Genomic DNA, 18,833 nt, shown 5'->3' on the forward strand with positions numbered 1-18,833 from the left:
CTCAATGTAAAAATTCATACTTAGACCTTAAATTTTTAAAGATTAAATTTTAACTTTAAAAATTTATAAATTAATTTAATATTTTTTTTCTAGTTTCGGGGAACCTTAATAAAGGTCTCTGCAAAATTTCAGAGGTTAATTTCCAGCCGTTTAATTTTAATTGACAAAATTCTGTTAAAACTGGTGAGAAATCAGCTGTTTGTTTCCAAGGCGGCCATTTTGGGTCTATAGTTAAGTTGGCGGGATTTTTTGAATTTTAAATTTAAAAATTGGCAAAATGTTGTTTTTTTTGGCGGGAAGTTTGAAAAGTAGAATTATTAATCGGAAAAATAAAAATATAAGTAAAAGGGTTATTATTGGAAAGTATGGTCATAATATAATGCTTTCACTATTCTTACACACTGAAATTAGTCAGAGCGTGAATAGAATTGTAGATCTTAGATACAATCTGTAAATAGTAATTGTTAATTGGCAAGATGTAAGCGTGCAGATCTATTATCTATGATAAATCCGAGATATCACCAGTGAAAGGAACTTATCTTCAGCATATGGTTAATTATACTTTGTTTATATTATTATTGTTTGATATTTATTATTAATAGTAATTTAAATTTCCGGATATTGATTTTATAAAAGCAGTTTATTATTTACGGCAGCTTTCGTCAGTAAACCTTATAAATATTTGCGATGTGAAAGTTGAGAGAGGTTTGACAATTCCTGTCATGCGACTCTAGTATATATGTTCTCATAAAAATGTGTTCTCATATATACTTCCGGTTTTCTATGGCAATCAGGAAATACTAATTTCCTTGTTTGCAAGATGGCCGTCGGCGGTTACATGAGCTATGAGATGGCGGATTGTTATATTAAGGATGTTGCTGCATATGTGCAATTCATTGTTGTCGGCTAATAGATTGTTACGTCATGGAAAAGGGTAACGAGTTTCACTTTCTTTGGAATTTAGTCTTAAGATACTGGTTTATTTTTTTTTTTTTATCTAAAACATAAGTTGTAAATTTATAAGTTTTATGGATCGGAAAAATTTTATGTTTATTTTCAAAATTCTGGATCTAAGGTTGAAAATTTAGAAAAATTGATAAGGATTTTTTTTTAGGAAATTTAATCCTCTATAAAAAATCTTCTTTATTTTGTTGAATTTTTAATATTTTAGGCAAAAATACATTTTTAAACTTTATCATAAGTTTATTTTTGATCATCGGAATAATTTGAAAAAAAATATTTAAAATTCGAAAACGCCAATTTCAATAAAATTTGGAATTCTTTGAAAGTAACTTTTGTTTTTTGGGATTTTTTCTATGAAAAAATTTTTTATTGTCCAAATATATGGCTGTATCTTAAAATAGACACTTCAACGAGTAAAACAAACTATAATAAGTTTACTTTTGACCTCGGGAACAATAAAAAAAAAAATATTGAAAATTTTAACTCCTCAATTTCGATGAAATTCCAAATTCTTTAGAAGTAACTTTTGATTTTTGGGATTTTTTTAATGAAAAAAATTTTTTTTGTCAAAATCAATGAATGTACCTTAAAGTAGACATTTCAACGAACAAAATAACCTGTAACAGCATGAGTTTTCTCCAAGGAAACTATCAAAAGATCTTAATTAAAGTTCCACCTTTCCAGAAAACTAGCGAGAAAATCTAATCTATAAGTAGAAAAATTGGTTTTTAAATTTTGAAATTCAAATTTTGGGTTAAACATTGAAAATATGAAAATTTAATGATCTATCAAAAGGCCCTTAAGGTAAAAGCTCCAATTATTGATACTATAAGAGACAAAGTTATGATTTGATTTTTTTTAAGCAATCAAATATCAATATCGTTGAATTTTGTTTGTGGTAATGTCTCAAGTAATGTTTTTACTAATCAATTTCTTTCTTTAAAATGATAATAACTGATATTTACTAATTAATTTTAAATAATTAAATAGATTATCCGGAGACACCAATTATTGACAGGTTAAAAAACTGATTGATCTAATTATTGACATACCTTAGCTCTAATTATTGACACCTATACTGCGCATGCCTAGAATCATCAGCTTATTCTTATTTATCGAAACTTATTATTAAGTAATCGATATTATTAAAGTTTATTAATAATAATTTCCATAAATGATTAATTACTATTAAAAATATAAAAAATAATTTATTTAATCAGAAGAGTTCAAACTCTTACAGTTAATTTTTTAGGTTAAAGTAAAAAAAAGGCGTGATAGCGCTGTCGACTGGCTGTCAATATGAGATTCAACTTAAAAATTATCAACTAGTTATTGACACCCATTATTTAAATATTATAAAGGAAACAATTAATTTCGATTATTCAATTGTATAAATTTTTCATATATTGTTAATTAAAAAAAAAAAAAAGATCATATAATTAGATGAAGAAATTAATTTAAACAGCATTTAAAAAAATTGCTTTTCTAACCAAAGTTGTTAAGAAAATAGACGCTCGTAAGGTTTTAACTGGTGCAAACTTTATTTTTTAATAATTAATATTTAATATTAACTGACAGTAATTTTTTTCAATTTTTTAATTAATTAAAATTTAATAAAAATTTATATGATAGTTATTCTTATTACAGATAATTTAATATATTTAAAAATAATTTAGGGTGTCAATATTTAGACCCCTGTCAATAATTGGGGCTTTTACCTTAGGAGGATACTTGGATCCTTAATTTTATTTTTTAAATTGATTTACTTTTTCAGAAGCTTAGCTTGTTTAATATAAAGCTAAAAATAAAACAAAAGTATGAAAGCATTACGGTGGTGATGATATATATGGTGAGAGGTGACGGACTGGTTCGCTTTCCATTACCGAGGTTTAACTTGTGAATTGGTCATATCCGAAATCAATAATTAATTTGGATGGAGAGCCGAGTGTCGGAAAAGCGAGTCGAGTCGGGTGAGTCAGAATGGCTTCCAGTGCTGGAGCTGCGATGTCCCGATAACGACACGTCCCTTTTTATCCCGTCCCCAACCTACTTCTCCTCTCCCGGCAGATTATTGGATATTATTCCATTTCAACTAAACCGTTCAATCCTGGTGCGATTCGCCTGGATTCCCGTGCTCTGGTGAAGAGTTCTACAAAAGAGGGAGAAGAGGAGGAGGAGGAGGAGGAGGAGGAGGAGCTCTTTTATAGAGATTTAATCGTCGAATTGACGATGGATTTTTGATACAAGATTTCCGCCGAAGAAGAAAGCTACCCCGAGACAAGGGGAAGAACTCTCGATTGTAATTAACGACGCTGAGTGGCTGGGATAGTCCCGTTCGAGTGGAGGATCCCCGGGGACTCGACCCGTCCTATCAGAACCCGACACTCGCGTTCAAGTTTCGCTACGATAATTGCCTTCGCTTCACAGTCAAGCCGATAGTGAAGGAGGGCAACGCTACTCTACCGTGAACAATTATTTTATTTTTCTTTTTTAATTTAATTATCATTTTTTTTAAATATTATTAATGATTTTTTTAAATTAAGCTTTTTTTTAAATTCTGTGTTGAATTTTGAAAATATAAAAAAATTATAAGAAACCTTTTTTGAATAAATTGAATTTACAAATTTTCAAGAAGTTTTAAAAATTTTACTTTGCCCGGATCTCCTTAAAAATCATACTTAGACCTCAAATTTTTTTTTAATTTTAGCTTTAAAAATTTGTAAATTAATTTAATATTTCCTTTTTTAGCTTCAGGGAACCTTAAAGAAGGTCTCTGTAAAATTTCAGAGATTTATTTTCATCCGTTTAACTACAATCGACAAATTCCTGCTAAAATTGGTGAGAAATCAGCTGTTTGGCATGTGGCGGCCATTTTAGTTTCATAGTTACCTTGTAGGTGGCGCTTAAGTCACTTTTTGCAATTTATAGTATGAAGAAAGCTTCAAGCTACAATTTTTATAAGATTTTTAAGATATTAATGGAAAAATTCATACTTAGACCTCAAATTTTTTTTAAATTTTAGCTTTAAAAATTAGTAAAATAATTTAATATTCTTTTTTATAGCTTTAAGACACTTGAAAGAAGCTCTCTGCAAAATTTCAGAGATTTATATTCATCCATTTGATTTTTATCGACAAATTTCTCTTAAAACTGATGAGAAATCAGCTGTTTGTCAAGTAGCAGCCATTTTAGTTTCATAGTTGTTGCAGATGGCGCTACGGTCACTTTTTAAATTTTATATTGTAAAAAAAGCTTAAAGCTACAACTTTTGTAAAAAAAATTCAGTTCTAGGATCAATTATTCCTAAGAAATTAATAATTAAAAATTCTAGACTTGGAAAAATAAAAAATCATACTAGACTTCAAATTTTTTTAAATTTGACCTTTAAAAATTTTTTAATTAATTTAATATTTTGTTTATACCTTTAAGACACTTTAAAGAAGCTCTCTGCAAAATTTCAGAGATTTATTTTCAGCCGTTTAACTATTATAACCAAAATTCTGCTAAAACTGGTGAAAAATCAGCTGTTTGTCAATTAGCGGCCATTTTGGTTTTATATTTGCGTTCTAAGTGGCGCTACAGTCATTTTTTAAAATTTATGTTGTGAAAAAAGCTTCAAGCTACAATTTTTGTAAGATTTTTAAGATATTAATGTAAAAATTCACACTTAGACTTCAAATTTTTTTAAAATTGGACCTTTAAAAATTTTTGAATTAATTAAAAATTTCTTTTCTAGTTTTAAGAGACCTTAAAGAAGCTCTCTGCAAAATTTTAGAAATTTATTTTCATCCGTTTAATTATTATAAACAAATTTCTGCTAAAACTGATGAAAAATCAGCTGTTTGTCAACTAGCGGCCATTTTGGTCTTATATTTGCGTTCCAGGTGGCGCTAAAGTCAATTTTTAAAATTTATATTGTAAAAAATGCTTCAAGCTACAACTTTTGTAAAGAAAATTCAATTCTAGGATCAATTATCTATAAAATATTAATTATTAAAACTCAATTTAAAAATTCATACTTAGACCTCAAATTTTCAAATATTAAATTTTAACTTTAAAAATTTGCAAATTAATTTAATATTTTTTTTCTAGCTCCGGGGAACCTTAAAGAAGGTCTCTATAAAATTTCAGAGATTTATTTTCATCCGTTTAAGGTAGTTGTAGCGTGATAGGCATTTCAACAGAAAATTATAAAATTTTTTTTATCGAAAGATAAATAAATTAATAATTCACTACCAAAATTTCAGATCAATTGACCGCACCGTTTTTAAGTAATTAATTTTCGAAATTGCGTCTTTTACACGTAGAGGTATAGAGAGATGGTAAAGTTAGTATGAAATCTTCCGTACCACTCGAGTGGGCCAAAGATTTCATACTAACTTTACCATCTCTCTATACCTCTACGTGTAAAAGATGCAATTTCGAAAATTAATTACTTAAAAACGGTGCGGTCAATTGATCTGAAATTTTGGTAGTGAATTATTAATATATTTATCTTTCAATAAAAAAAATTTCATAATTTTCTGTTGAAATGCCTATCACGCTACAACTACCTTAATTATAATCGACAAATTTCTCTTAAAACTGATGAGAAATCAGCTGTTTGTCAAGTGGCGGCCATTTTGGTTTTATAATTGCGTTCCAGGTGGCGCTAGAGTCGATTTTTAAATTTAAAAATTTAAAAAGAGCCTTAAGCTACAATTTTTGTAAAAAAAATTTAGTTCTAATAAATTAATTATTAAAAATTCTAAATTTAAAAAAATAAAAAATTAAATTTTTTATCATAACTTTAAAACTAATTAAGATAAAAATTAAATTAAATAATCGTGTTCCAGATGGCGCTATAATCACTTTTTAAAGTTTAAAATTAAAAAAAAAGCCTTAAGCTACAATTTTTGTAAAGAAAATTTAGTTCTAAAAAATTAATTATCAAAAATTAATAATTAAAAATTCTAAATTAAAAAAAAATAAATTTTTTACCATAAGTTTTAAACTAATTAAGATAAAAATAAAATTAAATAATTTTCTTAAAGCCTATAATATTCCCCGCAATTGTCATTTTTGTTTCAAAGGTCGCAGACCTTTGAAACAAAAAATTCAGCGAAAATAAAAATGAAAACATGAGAGAGGATAGAAAGGAGTTTATTCATGCATTTTTAAAATAAAAAAAAAAGGAAATGACAGGATTTACGTTAGGAACTCAGTAGCTGGCTTGCAGGAAAGCGGAAGGTGGTGGTGTAGGTGAAGATGCGCTCCCGGGTCTAGATCTGCTAGACCTGCTGCTGCTTCGTCGTCTTGATCTTCTAGGTGATGACGTTTCGGAGCTTTCTAATATCTAGGGAAATAATAAAAGGAAGGTAAATTTTTTGATGTTAACTTAATAACAAATCTTGATGTTGCTTTTTTAATTATTTTTTTATATCAATGCAAATAATATATGAATATGAAAATTAATTAATTTGAAGCACTTTCACTGACGGTGCTCCCTGGTGCCTTAGTTTACGTTTTATTATTAAGCAATGTCCTTAATCACCTCCTGGAGCTCGGCTTTTGAGAACATGTGGAACTTTGCCTCTGGTGTCATTGTCATCAGCTCAACGTTTGTTTCGTTAAGTTTTTCCTCCATTACTTGTTTTAGGATTGTCAGAGTTGCTTTTATTGCTTCTTTCAATGTCATTGACTGAAAAATTAATCATAATTATTTATTAAAAAAAAATTAATTTTTATTATTATAATTTATTAAATAATAATATTTAATTTTAATAAAATATATGAAATAAAATTTTTTTTATGTTTTATGTCAATAATTTAATATTATGAAAATATATCAATAAATTTAATATTAAAATTAGTTATTGACACTAGCAATTTTATTTTAATTAAATAAAATAAATAAAACAAATCGGCTCTAATAAATTAATAAATATAACTTTTTTAATATAAATTTTAAGATAATTGGCTTTTTAAGAACATTTTATTTTTTTAATTAAAATAAAATTTCAAGTTTTAATAACTGGGTCTTTTACTTTAATAATAACTTGTGAACTATAAATAAATAAAATTTTGTTTTCCTAAATAATGACTTTTGTTAAATTGGACTGCAATTTCTTAAATATTGACATTTTTTAAGACATAAGCTCATCCTGATAATACACTCATCAAGACCTTTCATTTGAGTACCCACATGCATTTTTGATATATTTTTCATATATACATATATGTAATATATATATAAATATATAAAATATATGAAAAATTGATGTGGGTACTCAAATGAAAGGTCTTGATGAGTGTAACATCGGAATGAGCTTACATCTTTAAAAATGTCAATATTTTACAAGATACAAGGTCATTTCTTAATTATTGACATTTTTTAAGATATAAACTCATTTCGATGTTACACTCATCGAGACCTTTCATTTAAGTACCCACATGCATTTTTGATATATTTTTCATATATACATATATGTAATATATATAAATATGAAAAATATATAAAAAATTTATGTAGGTACTCAAATGAAAGGTCTTGATGAATGCAATATAGAGGTAAGCCTATATCTTTAAAAATGTCATTAGTTGACAAGATACAATGTAATTTTTTAGTTATTGATATTTTTTTAAATATAAATTCACCTTGTCATTACACTCATCAAGAGCTTTCATTTGAGTACCCACATGTGTTTTTGATATATTTTTCATATATACATATATATATATATATATATAATATATATAAATATATAAAATATATGAAAAATTGATGTGGGTATTCAAATGAAAGATCTTAATGAATACCGCATCGGAATAAGCTTATATCTTTAAAAATATCAATATTTCACACAATACAATATCATTTTTAAATTATTGATATTTTTTAGGATATAAACTCATTTTGATGTTACACTCATCAAGACCTTTCATATGAGTACTCACATCAATTTTTCATATATTTTATATATTTATATTATATATATGTATATATGAAAAATATATCAAAAATGCATGTGTGTACTCAAATGAAAGCTCTTGATTAGTATAACATCAGAATGAGCTTATATCTAAAAAAATATCAATAGTTAACAAGTTACAGTGCAATTTAACAAAATTCATTTATTAATAGTTATTATTATTGCAAAAAATATTTTTAAAAAAACACCTTATGAAAAACTTCTTGAAGAGACTGCTGAGCGCCTTCGCTTCCAGATCCAATAGCCTTAGCATCAAACTGAACAAAAGTCCCAGAAGGATCCATGTGAAACAGCTGCGGGCCTTTTTCATCGATCCCAGCAAACAAAATAGCAACTCCAAAAGGCCTGGACATGGCACTGCCATCATCATCACTGTCGCCGAACTGAATAGCCAGGTTAGAAACAGCCTGAGCGACAGATTCAACAGTCATCTTCTCGTTGTAGATGAACCAGTGGTTCTGGCACTCAGCACGCGCGCGGTCAATCATGGTCCTGGAGTCGGCCATCAGTCCTGAGCCCGCGCACCCGATGTGCTTGTCCACCTCGACGATTTTTTCAATAGTCGTCGGCTCCATCAGCGGGGAAGTGATCCGGCGCTCCGCTGCCAGCACTACGCCTTCCGATGTCGAGATCCCGATTACTGTTGAGCCAAGCTTGATAGCTTCAATTGCATACTCTACTTGGAACAGGCGACCTTCTGGAGAGAAGGTGTTCACTCCACGATCGTACTCTGATCTTGTCAGGAACATCTAAAAAAAAAATATTAATATTATCAATAATAATAATATTAATAATTAACATTAATAATTTTCTAACTTAAAAAAAAAAATTGCAAAAAAATTATTAATTATAATTATTATTATTATTAATAATAATTCAAAATATTATTATTATTGTTGTTATTGTTATTATTAATAATAATGATAATAATATTTTAAAATAATTTTTGTAATTAATAATTTTTTAGCAATTTTTTTTTATTGTTAAAAAATTGTCAAATTATTTTTTACAAATTTTAAAAAATTGTCAAATTATTTTTTACAAATTTTAAAAATTAAAAATTATTATTATTAATTGTTTAATTCATCAATTATCTATAATTAATAATTTTTTTTTTTAGTAGAAAATTGTAAAATTATTTATTTTAAATAATAATAATATTTTAAAATAATTTTTTTGCAATTTTTTTTTAATGTTAAAAAATTGTACAATTATTTTTTACAAATTTAAAAAATTAAAAATTATTATTATTAATTTTTTAATTAATTAATTATTTATAATTAATATTTTTTTTTAAGGTTAGAAAATTGTCAAATTATTTATTTTCAATAATAATAATAATAATAATAATAATAATAATAATAATAATAATATTTGTAATTAATAATTTTTTTGCAATTTTTTTTTTAAGGTTAAAAAATTGTTAAATTATTTTTTACAAATTTTAAAACTCAATAATTAAAATTTATTATTATTATTTATTTAATTATTTATTTATAATTAATATTTTTTTTTAAGGTTAGAAAATTGTCAAATTATTTTTTACAAATTTTAAAAGTTAAAAATTGAAATTTATTATTAATTATTTTGAAATTATTTATTTTTAATTTAATTTTACTATTACCTTAAATTGTTTTAGTTTTAAAACGCGTAATTACAGAAATATAACAATTGTTTTTTATGACAAACGCCAGTCATTCAATAAGTAAGCACAAAGTGTGTAATAGTGTATATAATAACCAAATGAGTAGCAAAATGAAGCTTAATGAAAACTAAACCCGCGGCGCCACTTGTAGATTTGAAGTTATTAAATTTAAAAATTCTCATTGGCTAGTTTAAATTTCCCGCGGAACTTTCTGGCGACTGCGCGACAGATTTTAGGGAAATACCTTAGTTTACTACCGCCAGTAAGTTAGAAACCCGCTTTTACAGCGTTTTAAAGGCTGAGTTGGTTATTTCACGTGGAAAAACGTAAATAAACATGGAATTATTGGAGAAATTAAATTATATTGAGGAAAATTGTTGTTGGGAAGAGTTTTATAATGTTTTTAATATTAAAAACTTTCCTGAAGAAGAAAATGGGTAAATATTTTTAATTTTTTTTAATTTTTTAAAGATGATATTAAAGTTAGCAGTCACTTAACCATTTTTCAATTTTTTCTCACAAATAGATTTTTTCAAAAACATTATTTTTAAAAAATTGCATTTTTTATTTGTTAAAAAAATTTTTAAAATTATCAAATATCTGCTAAATTAATTTTCATTTTTATAAATTTTAGTATTATTTAATAATTTACAATTTTCTTACTCAAATAAATAAAAAAAACTCTTTTTAATTATTAAATATATAATTTTTTATAATATGACATTAAATTAAAGTTAGCAGTCACTAGAGAATTTTTTAATTTTTATAACAAACAATTTTGTTCAAAAAAATTACTTTAAAAAAATTGCATTTTTTAAAATTTCTACATGTCAATTTTTTTTATAATTTTTTTCGCCATAATTTATTTAAAAAAAAAATTCTAAAAATGATTAAATATCTGCTAAATTTATTTTCATTTTCATAATTGTTTATTCGTTAAAAAAAATTTTTATTCTTGAAAAGATCTAGAAAAATTTTTATAAAAAATTGCAAGTATGGCTTTTAATTTATTTTTCACTTGACAATTTTTTAATTTTCTTTAACAAAAAAATTATACTTAAATAATTGCATTTTTAATTTATTAAAATTTCTACAAGTCCATTTTTTTAATAATTTTTTTTTGCCATAATTTATTAAAAAAAATTGTGGTGACAGCTAAATTTAATGTATTGCATGTATGATTTTTGACACCCAAAATTTTTTTTATAAATCTTTTTTGGTATAATTTACTTATTTAAAATTATTACAGAAAAAAAAATCGAAGAATTCTCGCAAAACTCGGCGCCTGTTTGTCCAAAAAAGAAGTTCCAAGTTCAATAAAAGTGTCAATTTTAAAATCCTTCAAGCTAGCTTGCTTAAGAGACACCCAGTATCATCACAAGCCTTATAAAAAGAATTACTCTTCAATATCCTCAGAAGGATTCGACCCTGACTACCCAACTTCATATTTTCCATTTGACGAAATTACAAAATGGACAATTGACAACTTGACAGCCATCTTGGAGAACCCTGACGAAATTGATGTCATCAAAGAATCTCTGTCATTCCTATGCAACATGCTAGCTTATAACGATGACATTTTAGTTGATGAGTCCTACCATGAGAAAACAATTAATCTCCTGGGGTAATTTAAAAATTAATTTTAAAGACTAATTACAGTTATTAATCAAGAATGGAATTTCAGGAAGTTGCTGATGAATTGCAAAGAGGATGGAATTGTTATTAGAGCCTGTTGTTTGACTCATAACATCATGAACACCTGGTACAGATATTTTGACGTCCAGAACTTGGTGAAAATCACTGAAGGGTTGCTCAAGGCTGATGAACACGGCTTCAAGGCTGCTAGAGACTCGCTGTTGATTCTTCTCAAAAAAGACGCCTTTGTGAGAAACTACGAGGGCTTGAGTCTTGATTCCAGGTTGTATTTCTTGGAGCTTGTTTGCAAGTTGGTCAACAATGAGTTAGAGAACCGGGAAGATTTTTTTCTGCCCGAAGACACGGTTTTGTTCTTGATAAAGCGGTTTAAAGATAGAAGCAACTTGATCTTGAAGACTGAGGAGTCGTATGTCAAAGAACAGATGAAGGAACCTGCGGAGGTTATTATTTTGTTGGATATTTTGGGGACGCTGAGTTGTAAGATGGAGATTGTTAAGCGGGATGCTAGTTTGTTGATCAATGTTGTTTGTAAGTATTTTTTTTAAATAAAATTACACTGAAAAAACAATTAAATTGAATCAAAAGGAAAATTCTTGAACCAAGAAAGCAATTTTGAAGAGTGTCATTGTCTTGAATCAAGACGAAAAATTCTTGAATTAAATAAAATTTACTTAAACCAAGAAAAATTTCTTAGTTCAAGAATTTTTCTACTCAAATCAAGAAGATGAAATTATTCAAAATTATTTACTTGATTCAAGAAAATTTTTTTTCTGTGTAGTTATTAAAAATTTGTATGTTTATAAATTGTGTTTCAGTTCTCCTGAAGGCAATCCACATGGCAGGGAAGTCATCCTCAAATAATTTCACTCCGCTGCAAAAATTGGCTCAAGTAGCGCCTAGTAACAATTCTGATAGAGAGTCTATTGAAAATCATGTTGCTTTTGGGTTCAAGAGTTCTCTTGTTAGATTTATTGCTAATGATGTTTATAAGAATCGAGCTAATCAAGATAAAGTAAGTGGAATTTAACAGATATTCTTTTTTTAAAGCGATTTAGTAGTAACTATTTTGGTTTTTTGGGATTTTTTCAATGAAAAAAATTTTTTTATTAAAATCAATGGTTGTACTTTAAAGTAGACATTCTAACGAATAAAATGATCTATAATAAGTTAATTTTTTACTACGGCAACGATTAAAAAAAAAAATTAATCAAAATGAAAAACACTAGTTTTGCCAAAATATGACATTTTTGAAAGCTTCTTCTGTTTTTTTGAGATTTCTTCAATGAAAAAAATTTTTTTCATTGAAATCAATGGTTGTTTTTCAAAGGAGACATTCTAACAAACAAATTGACCTATAATAACTTCATTTTCAACCACGAGAATAAAAAAAAAAAAATATTGAAATCTAAAAAAGTAACTTTTTCCCAAAATTCGCTATTTTTCGAACCTAACTTATGTTTTTCGGGATTTTTTTAATGAATAAAATTTTTTTCATCAAAAACAATGATTTTACCTTAAAGTAGACATTCTAACAAACAAAATGATCTATAATAACTTTATTTTCAACCACGGAAACATTTAAAAAAAAATCATTGAAAATTAAAAAAGTATCTTCTTTCTAAATTCGCGATTTTTTAACCTAACTTTCTTTTTTTTAGGATTTTTTTAAGGAATTAAACTTTTTTTATTAAAATCAATGGTTGTACCTTAAAGTACACATTTCAACGAACATATTGATCTATAATTAGAATATTTTAAACCACCAGAATAATAAAAGAAATACCAGTTTTCTCTAAAAAATCATAAACTATCCATCGGTAAAAAAGCTTCCCAGTAAGTGGCGCCGCGCTCGCGTTCCCCAGTAACTAACCAAGTAAAAAAATATTTCCAGGTGCAAGAACTGGACGGAATGTCGCTGATTTTAGACTGCTGCAACATCGACGCTCGCAATCCACGTATCCTTTTTAAATCGTTAATTATTATTCTTTACAATCGCTGATCAATGATTATTTAAAAGTTCCCTTATTAATTTATTTCCTTGACCACAATATCCAGTAATAATGCAGTGGTGCATCCTGGCGATCAGGAATCTCCTGGAGAATAATCCAGCGAACCAAGAATTAATCAGAAACTCCCAGAAGATTCGATTCATCGATACAGAGGTTATTCGGGAGATGGGAATAACTCTTAATCAAGATGGGAATCCTATCGGAATCGTTCCGTTGCCGGATTAATTTATTTATAACCTGGAATAATCTCGAACTAAGAGGAAAAAAAAGAATAAAATTGTTATCAGGCACTTGGGCTTGAATCTTTACGCGTGATTGCATAGACAGAGTCGCTAATTTACGGCCTGCCTTTAAAGTTGTGTTTAAGAATTCAATTGCGGTTATGTTGTTCGGTAGATAGCTTAATCGATAATTATAAATTATAATATAATGTAATATAAATCGCCAAATTCAATGTTCATAAGCAATAATGAATTACCGGGGATTTTAATTCGATAAGTAATAGGTTACCTTTCAGATAATTGTTTACTATTTTTTACTATTATTATATTGAATATATAATAAACATATATGTTATTATGTTATCGAGTAAATTACGGTGTATATTTTACGGGGTATAATAATATACTCTACCTGTAACTCACGGATTAATCGACCGTAGACACACGGATAAAACTATTAAGCCTTCGCTCAATGGAGCATGCCAATAGAACATAAAACTTTACTATTTTTGAGCGTAGATTTTATGCTTTAGGTTATGTATTAATTAATTTATTTTATGGAGTGTAATTGACTTGTATAAGATGTTAATTAACAAACAATTGATTTACATATCACAAGACTGATAGGCAAAATTTATCGATGATTATCGATCGAAGAATGATGGCGGGTGATTTGTAAAGCAGTGACATCTTGCGGGGGATGGAAAGAAGAGAAAGAAGCTATAAGGTAAGAAAAAATGCGGCTAATTTACCGGGGATTAATAACCGAGGTTATTTATACCGAAAAAATACGATTTTTTTTAGAAGTTACTTTGGTTTTTTGGGATCTATCGGATCAAGGAATTTTTTTTTAGTAAAACTGATGGTTGTATCTTACAGAAGACATTTTAACAAATAAAATTACCAATAATAAAATTATTTTGGTTCACGGGAACAATTAAAAAAAAATTGTTGAAAGTTACAAAAGTGAATTTTGCCGAAATTCGCGGTTTTTTTACAGTAACTTTAGTTTTTTAAGATTTTTTTTAGGAAATACATTTTTTTTAGCTAATTCAATGGTTGAACCTTAAACTAGATATTTCAACAAATAAAATGACCTATAATAAAATTATTTTTGTTCACGGGAACAATTAAAAAAAAATTATTGAAAATTTTAAAAAGTGAATTTTGCCGAAATTCGCGGTTTTTTTGAAGTAACTGGTTTTTTAGGATTTTTTGTAGGAAATAAATTTTTTTTGTTAAAATCAATTATTGCACCTTAAAGTAGACACTCTAAAAAATAAAATGACCTATAATAACTATATTTTCAACCACGGGAACAATTAAAAAAAATTGTTGAAAATTAAAAAAGTAACTTTTTGCCAAAATTCGCTATTTTTCAAATCTAATTTTCTTTTTTTGGGTTTTTTTTTTATGAATTAAATTTTTTTTCTTCAAATCAATGATTGTATCATAAAATAGACATTCTAACGAACAAAATGATCTATAATAAAAGTATTTTTGATCATGGGAATAATAAAAAAATCCTAATTCAAAATTAAAACTCCCCAAATCACAAAAATTCTTGTAAAATGCGACACTTTGTGTCAAGAAATAAAATAGTGATCAATAATTGATCTGTTGTTCGTATGTACGAATAAATAAAGTATGTAATTACCGAGTCATTAGCATGAACGTATTTATCGGTTGAATTTCTGAGGAAGAAAAGAAAGCAGAAGAAGATTCGGCGGAAGAAAGGGAAGGTCCATGTTACGTGAATGCTAATGATATCAATGGAGGAGATTGTACATGACATGAGGACTATGGACCACGAAGTATGTAAGTATGGATTATGGAGTACAATGTGAATGTCCCGGTTAAAAAGGGTTTTAATAACTCGATATGCTCTTACTCATACCATACCTGGGCGATACCACGATCCATGATGCTGGCTGGTTGATGCCATTGGAAATATATTACCAGGCGGCGCTTTGAGACACGTTTAAAGCGTAGGCGCGTACCAAGACAACATTCGTATTGAGAATATACAAGTACATCTATGTACTCCAAGACTTATTAGGTACCGGCCCCGGACCTCATTTTACCACTATTAATTCCAGTATAACTCCGATCATTTAACTTCTCTAATTTTATTAGTCTCATTTTTTCCAATGAACAGTTTTCTTTTTTTAGACCAACGTGTTATTGATAATTAATACTTTGCGTCCTTAATTCGTAATTACATCGATCAATTAACGTCTGATACTCATTCGCCGCAAGACGTCTCAGACACGGCGATTACCTGACATCAATCTTCCGGATAATTACTGATAAATTTACGAATTTCAGGAATTTATCATTCAATTATTTTTTTTTAATTGTTCCCATGATCAAAAATACTTTTGTTATAGATCATTTTGTTCGTTAAAATGTCGACTTTAAGGTACAGTCATTGATTTTAGCAAAAAAAATTTTTTACATAAAAAAAATCCTAAAATAAGCAAGTTACTTCAGAAAAATCAAAATTTCGGTAAAAAAATAAAGTTTTTTAAATTAAATAATTTTTTTCAAATTGTTCCCGTAACTAAAAATACTTTTATTATAGATCATTTTGTTTGTTGACATATCTACTTTAAGGTACAGTCATTAATTTTGGTAAAAAAAAATTTGTACCCAGAAAAAATCCTAAAATAAGAAAGTTACTTCGGAAAAATCAAAATTTTGACAAAAAATGAAGTTTTTTAGAGTTAATAATTTTTTTCAAATTGTTCCCGTGATCAAAAGTACTTTTGTTATAGATCATTATGATCGTTAAAATGTCTACTTTAAGGAACAGTCATTGATTTTAGTAAAAAAAATTTTGCACATAGAAAAAATCCTAAAATAAGAAAGTTCCTTCAGAAAAATCAAAATTTCGGTAAAAAATTGAAGTTTTTTAATTTAATAATTTTTTTCAAATTGTTCGTGTGATCAAAAATACTTTTGTTATAGAACATTTTGTTCGTTAAAATGTTTACTTTAAAGTACAGTCATTGATTTTAGTAAAAAAAATTTTGTACATAGAAAAAATCCTAAAATAAAAAAGTTAATTTAGAAAAAATCAAAATTTCGGGAAAAATGATAGTTTTTTCAAATTTTTGGGATTTTTTCAATGAAATAAATTTTTTTCAATAAAAACAATGATAGAATCTTAAAATAGACATTTAAACGAACAAAATAAGCTATAACAAGTGGGATTTGGATTCCAGGAAGCTGGAAAGATTAAAAGTGAAAAAGAGGTAAAATTTGAAGAAGAGAGCAATTGATGTGAGAAAAGACAGTTTTAATTGGATTTTAAAAAAAATGAAACAGTGATCTTGTTAGTACTTACGGCTAAGATGTGTATGAATAATTCATAATCCATCGAGTTTGTTAATTCCCGAGGTAGAAAGAGAAGGAAGAAGAGTTCGGAGTTTGCTGACAAAAAATAATTATTTGAGCCGGCAAATCTAGATTACACGGTGTATTAAATTATTAGTAAGAAGCGATGGTGGGCATTATCTTTACGACCTCGAAACCCGGTAACTTGCGCAGGCGCTCAGTTTTACTTAAAGGAGAAACCTGTTATCAGAGCGAGCTTATACCTGGGGCAATTATCATCAGTGTTTTATTAAAATTTAACGTTTCATTTGAATAAAACCGTAGGAATTAATCAATTTCGAATAAAGTTTGTTTCGGTTACTGAGAACCGGTAAACCGATTTCGGTTGAGTCTCACTGCTGAAAGATTACAAATATTTTACATTATTTAAGTCTCTATTTACTAATGATTCATTTAATTGTGATACATGGGTATGTAAATGAGGAAGATAGAGAATGTGATGAAAAAAATGAGCGTCATGGTGATCATTCGCCGGCTATTTTTCGGGTGAGTTCTTTTTTATTCCTTTATGCTTTCATTTACAGCCAATCTTAATTCGCTTCGTTTATGACAATAATTAAGTTAAAAGAATTTTAATTGATTTCTAAACAAAAAGTTATTTAAAAATTTGGTTAATTTACCCATAAGTTACCGATTATTAATCACCGTAGTTTACCAAAAAATAATTTTTGTTTTTCGGGATTTTTTTGATGAACAAAATTTTTTTTGCTAAAAACAATAGATAGACCTTAAAGAAGACATTTCAACGAACAAAATGAGCTATGATAAAAGTATTTTTGATCACGGCAACCCTCAATAGATCAATATTGAATTTTAAAAACATCATTTTTGCAGAAATATGCAATTTTTTTAAAGTAACTAGTTTTTTGGAATTTTTTTGGGGGAAAAAATTTTTTTGATAAAAATCAATGGATGTAACTTAAAGGAGACATTTCAATGAACAAAATTATCTATAATAAAAGTATTTTTGATAACGGAAATAATTTGAAAAAAATTATTGAATTTAAAAAATTTCATTTTTTTACCAAAATTTTGATTTTTCTGAAGTAACTTTCTTATTTTAGGATTTTTTGGATGTAAAAAATTTTTTTGACTAAAATCAATGAATTTACCTTAAAAAAGACATTTTAAAGAACAAAATGATCTATAATAAAAGTATTTTTGATTACGGGAAAAATTTTAAAAAATTATTAAAATTCAAAAACTTCATTTTTTGCCGAAATTTTCGTTTTTTCCGTAGTAACTTTCTTATTTTAGGATTTTTTCAATAAAAAAGATTTTTTTCAATTAAATCAATGTCTGGACCTTAAAGTAGACATTTTAACAAACAAAATGATCTATGATAAATGAATTTATCACCTAAGGAACCTCAAAAAAATTCAAATTGAAAGTTCTGAATTCTCAAAACTAAGACATAAATAAATCTATCCTACAAAATAATATTAAATATAGGTTATCAAAATATTTGAGCGGCTAAAGCAAAAGTGTAATCATTACTACACCCATTATTTATAAACAAACCCACCCAGTTGTAGCAGAAAACTCAGAATAACAAAAAGCAGTAATATAACTTTGGTCAATAAATTTTTTGGTGAGTAGTATCCACTGGGTGGACCTGTAAAAGGGTAATGCCAGATATTTTTATTGTTTATGATGATTATGTATTTTTTGCGTTAGTGGTATTTGAGTGGGACTGGAGCAGGAGCATCAGCATCAGCAGTAAGGTATCCATCGTCCCTTGATACTTCTCATAATCTCTTTTTCCACTTTGGAAGGCCCCTTCTCCTCTCTGGCTGGCCTATGGTCTTTCAGGAGAAGGTAACAATAGCCGCCCTCTAATTATCGAAAGACCGCGGCACTTTAAGAGTTCCTTGAGTCCATCTACAGCCAAAGGATTCTGTTTCGTTCGCTCCTTTAAAATTGTTTCGCCTTTGCGGCTTATCCTCTTAAGATTGCTCGCACACATATA

General features: G+C 27.3%; 3 protein-coding genes across 3 annotated transcripts in view; 2 read left to right on the forward strand and 1 right to left on the reverse strand.

Moving 5' to 3' along the window:
* Positions 1-6,089: 6,089 nt before the first annotated feature.
* LOC123266890 (proteasome subunit alpha type-5) lies at positions 6,090-9,697 on the reverse strand. The gene is made up of 3 exons (XM_044731342.1): positions 9,559-9,697; positions 8,123-8,683; positions 6,090-6,643 (listed from the first exon to the last, which is right to left on the reverse strand). Exons 2-3 carry the CDS (start codon positions 8,681-8,683, stop codon positions 6,476-6,478), a joined length of 729 nt encoding a protein of 242 aa, XP_044587277.1. The 5' UTR covers positions 9,559-9,697; the 3' UTR covers positions 6,090-6,475.
* Positions 9,698-9,864: 167 nt separating this feature from the next.
* LOC123266878 (ataxin-10) lies at positions 9,865-13,501 on the forward strand. The gene is made up of 6 exons (XM_044731320.1): positions 9,865-10,016; positions 10,829-11,203; positions 11,264-11,763; positions 12,051-12,247; positions 13,127-13,190; positions 13,291-13,501. Exons 1-6 carry the CDS (start codon positions 9,916-9,918, stop codon positions 13,467-13,469), a joined length of 1,416 nt encoding a protein of 471 aa, XP_044587255.1. The 5' UTR covers positions 9,865-9,915; the 3' UTR covers positions 13,470-13,501.
* A 3,159-nt stretch (positions 13,502-16,660) lies between these two features.
* Positions 16,661-18,833, forward strand: part of LOC123266880 (protein Wnt-7b-like) — a 43,985-nt gene continuing 41,812 nt past the window's right edge. The window contains exon 1 of the mRNA XM_044731327.1: positions 16,661-17,350. Within this exon, the coding sequence (XP_044587262.1) occupies positions 17,283-17,350 (68 nt within the window). The 5' untranslated portion in view covers positions 16,661-17,282. The remainder of the gene's footprint in view (positions 17,351-18,833) is intronic.

This window comes from Cotesia glomerata, linkage group LG6 (assembly GCF_020080835.1).
Source record: "Cotesia glomerata isolate CgM1 linkage group LG6, MPM_Cglom_v2.3, whole genome shotgun sequence".
Taxonomy (NCBI): Eukaryota; Metazoa; Arthropoda; class Insecta; order Hymenoptera; family Braconidae; genus Cotesia; species Cotesia glomerata.

Coding starts and splice junctions, on each gene's coding strand:
- LOC123266878 (XM_044731320.1), top strand. CDS start 9,916: ATGGAATTATTGGAGAAATTAAATTATATTGAGGAAAATTGTTGTTGG. Junction 10,017..10,828: donor TTTCCTGAAGAAGAAAATGG/GTAAATATTTTT, acceptor AAATTATTACAG/AAAAAAAAATCGAAGAATTC. Junction 12,248..13,126: donor ATCGAGCTAATCAAGATAAA/GTAAGTGGAATT, acceptor AAATATTTCCAG/GTGCAAGAACTGGACGGAAT.
- LOC123266890 (XM_044731342.1), bottom strand. CDS start 8,683: ATGTTCCTGACAAGATCAGAGTACGATCGTGGAGTGAACACCTTCTCT. Junction 6,644..8,122: donor TTCAAGAAGTTTTTCATAAG/GTGTTTTTTTAA, acceptor TTAATTTTTCAG/TCAATGACATTGAAAGAAGC.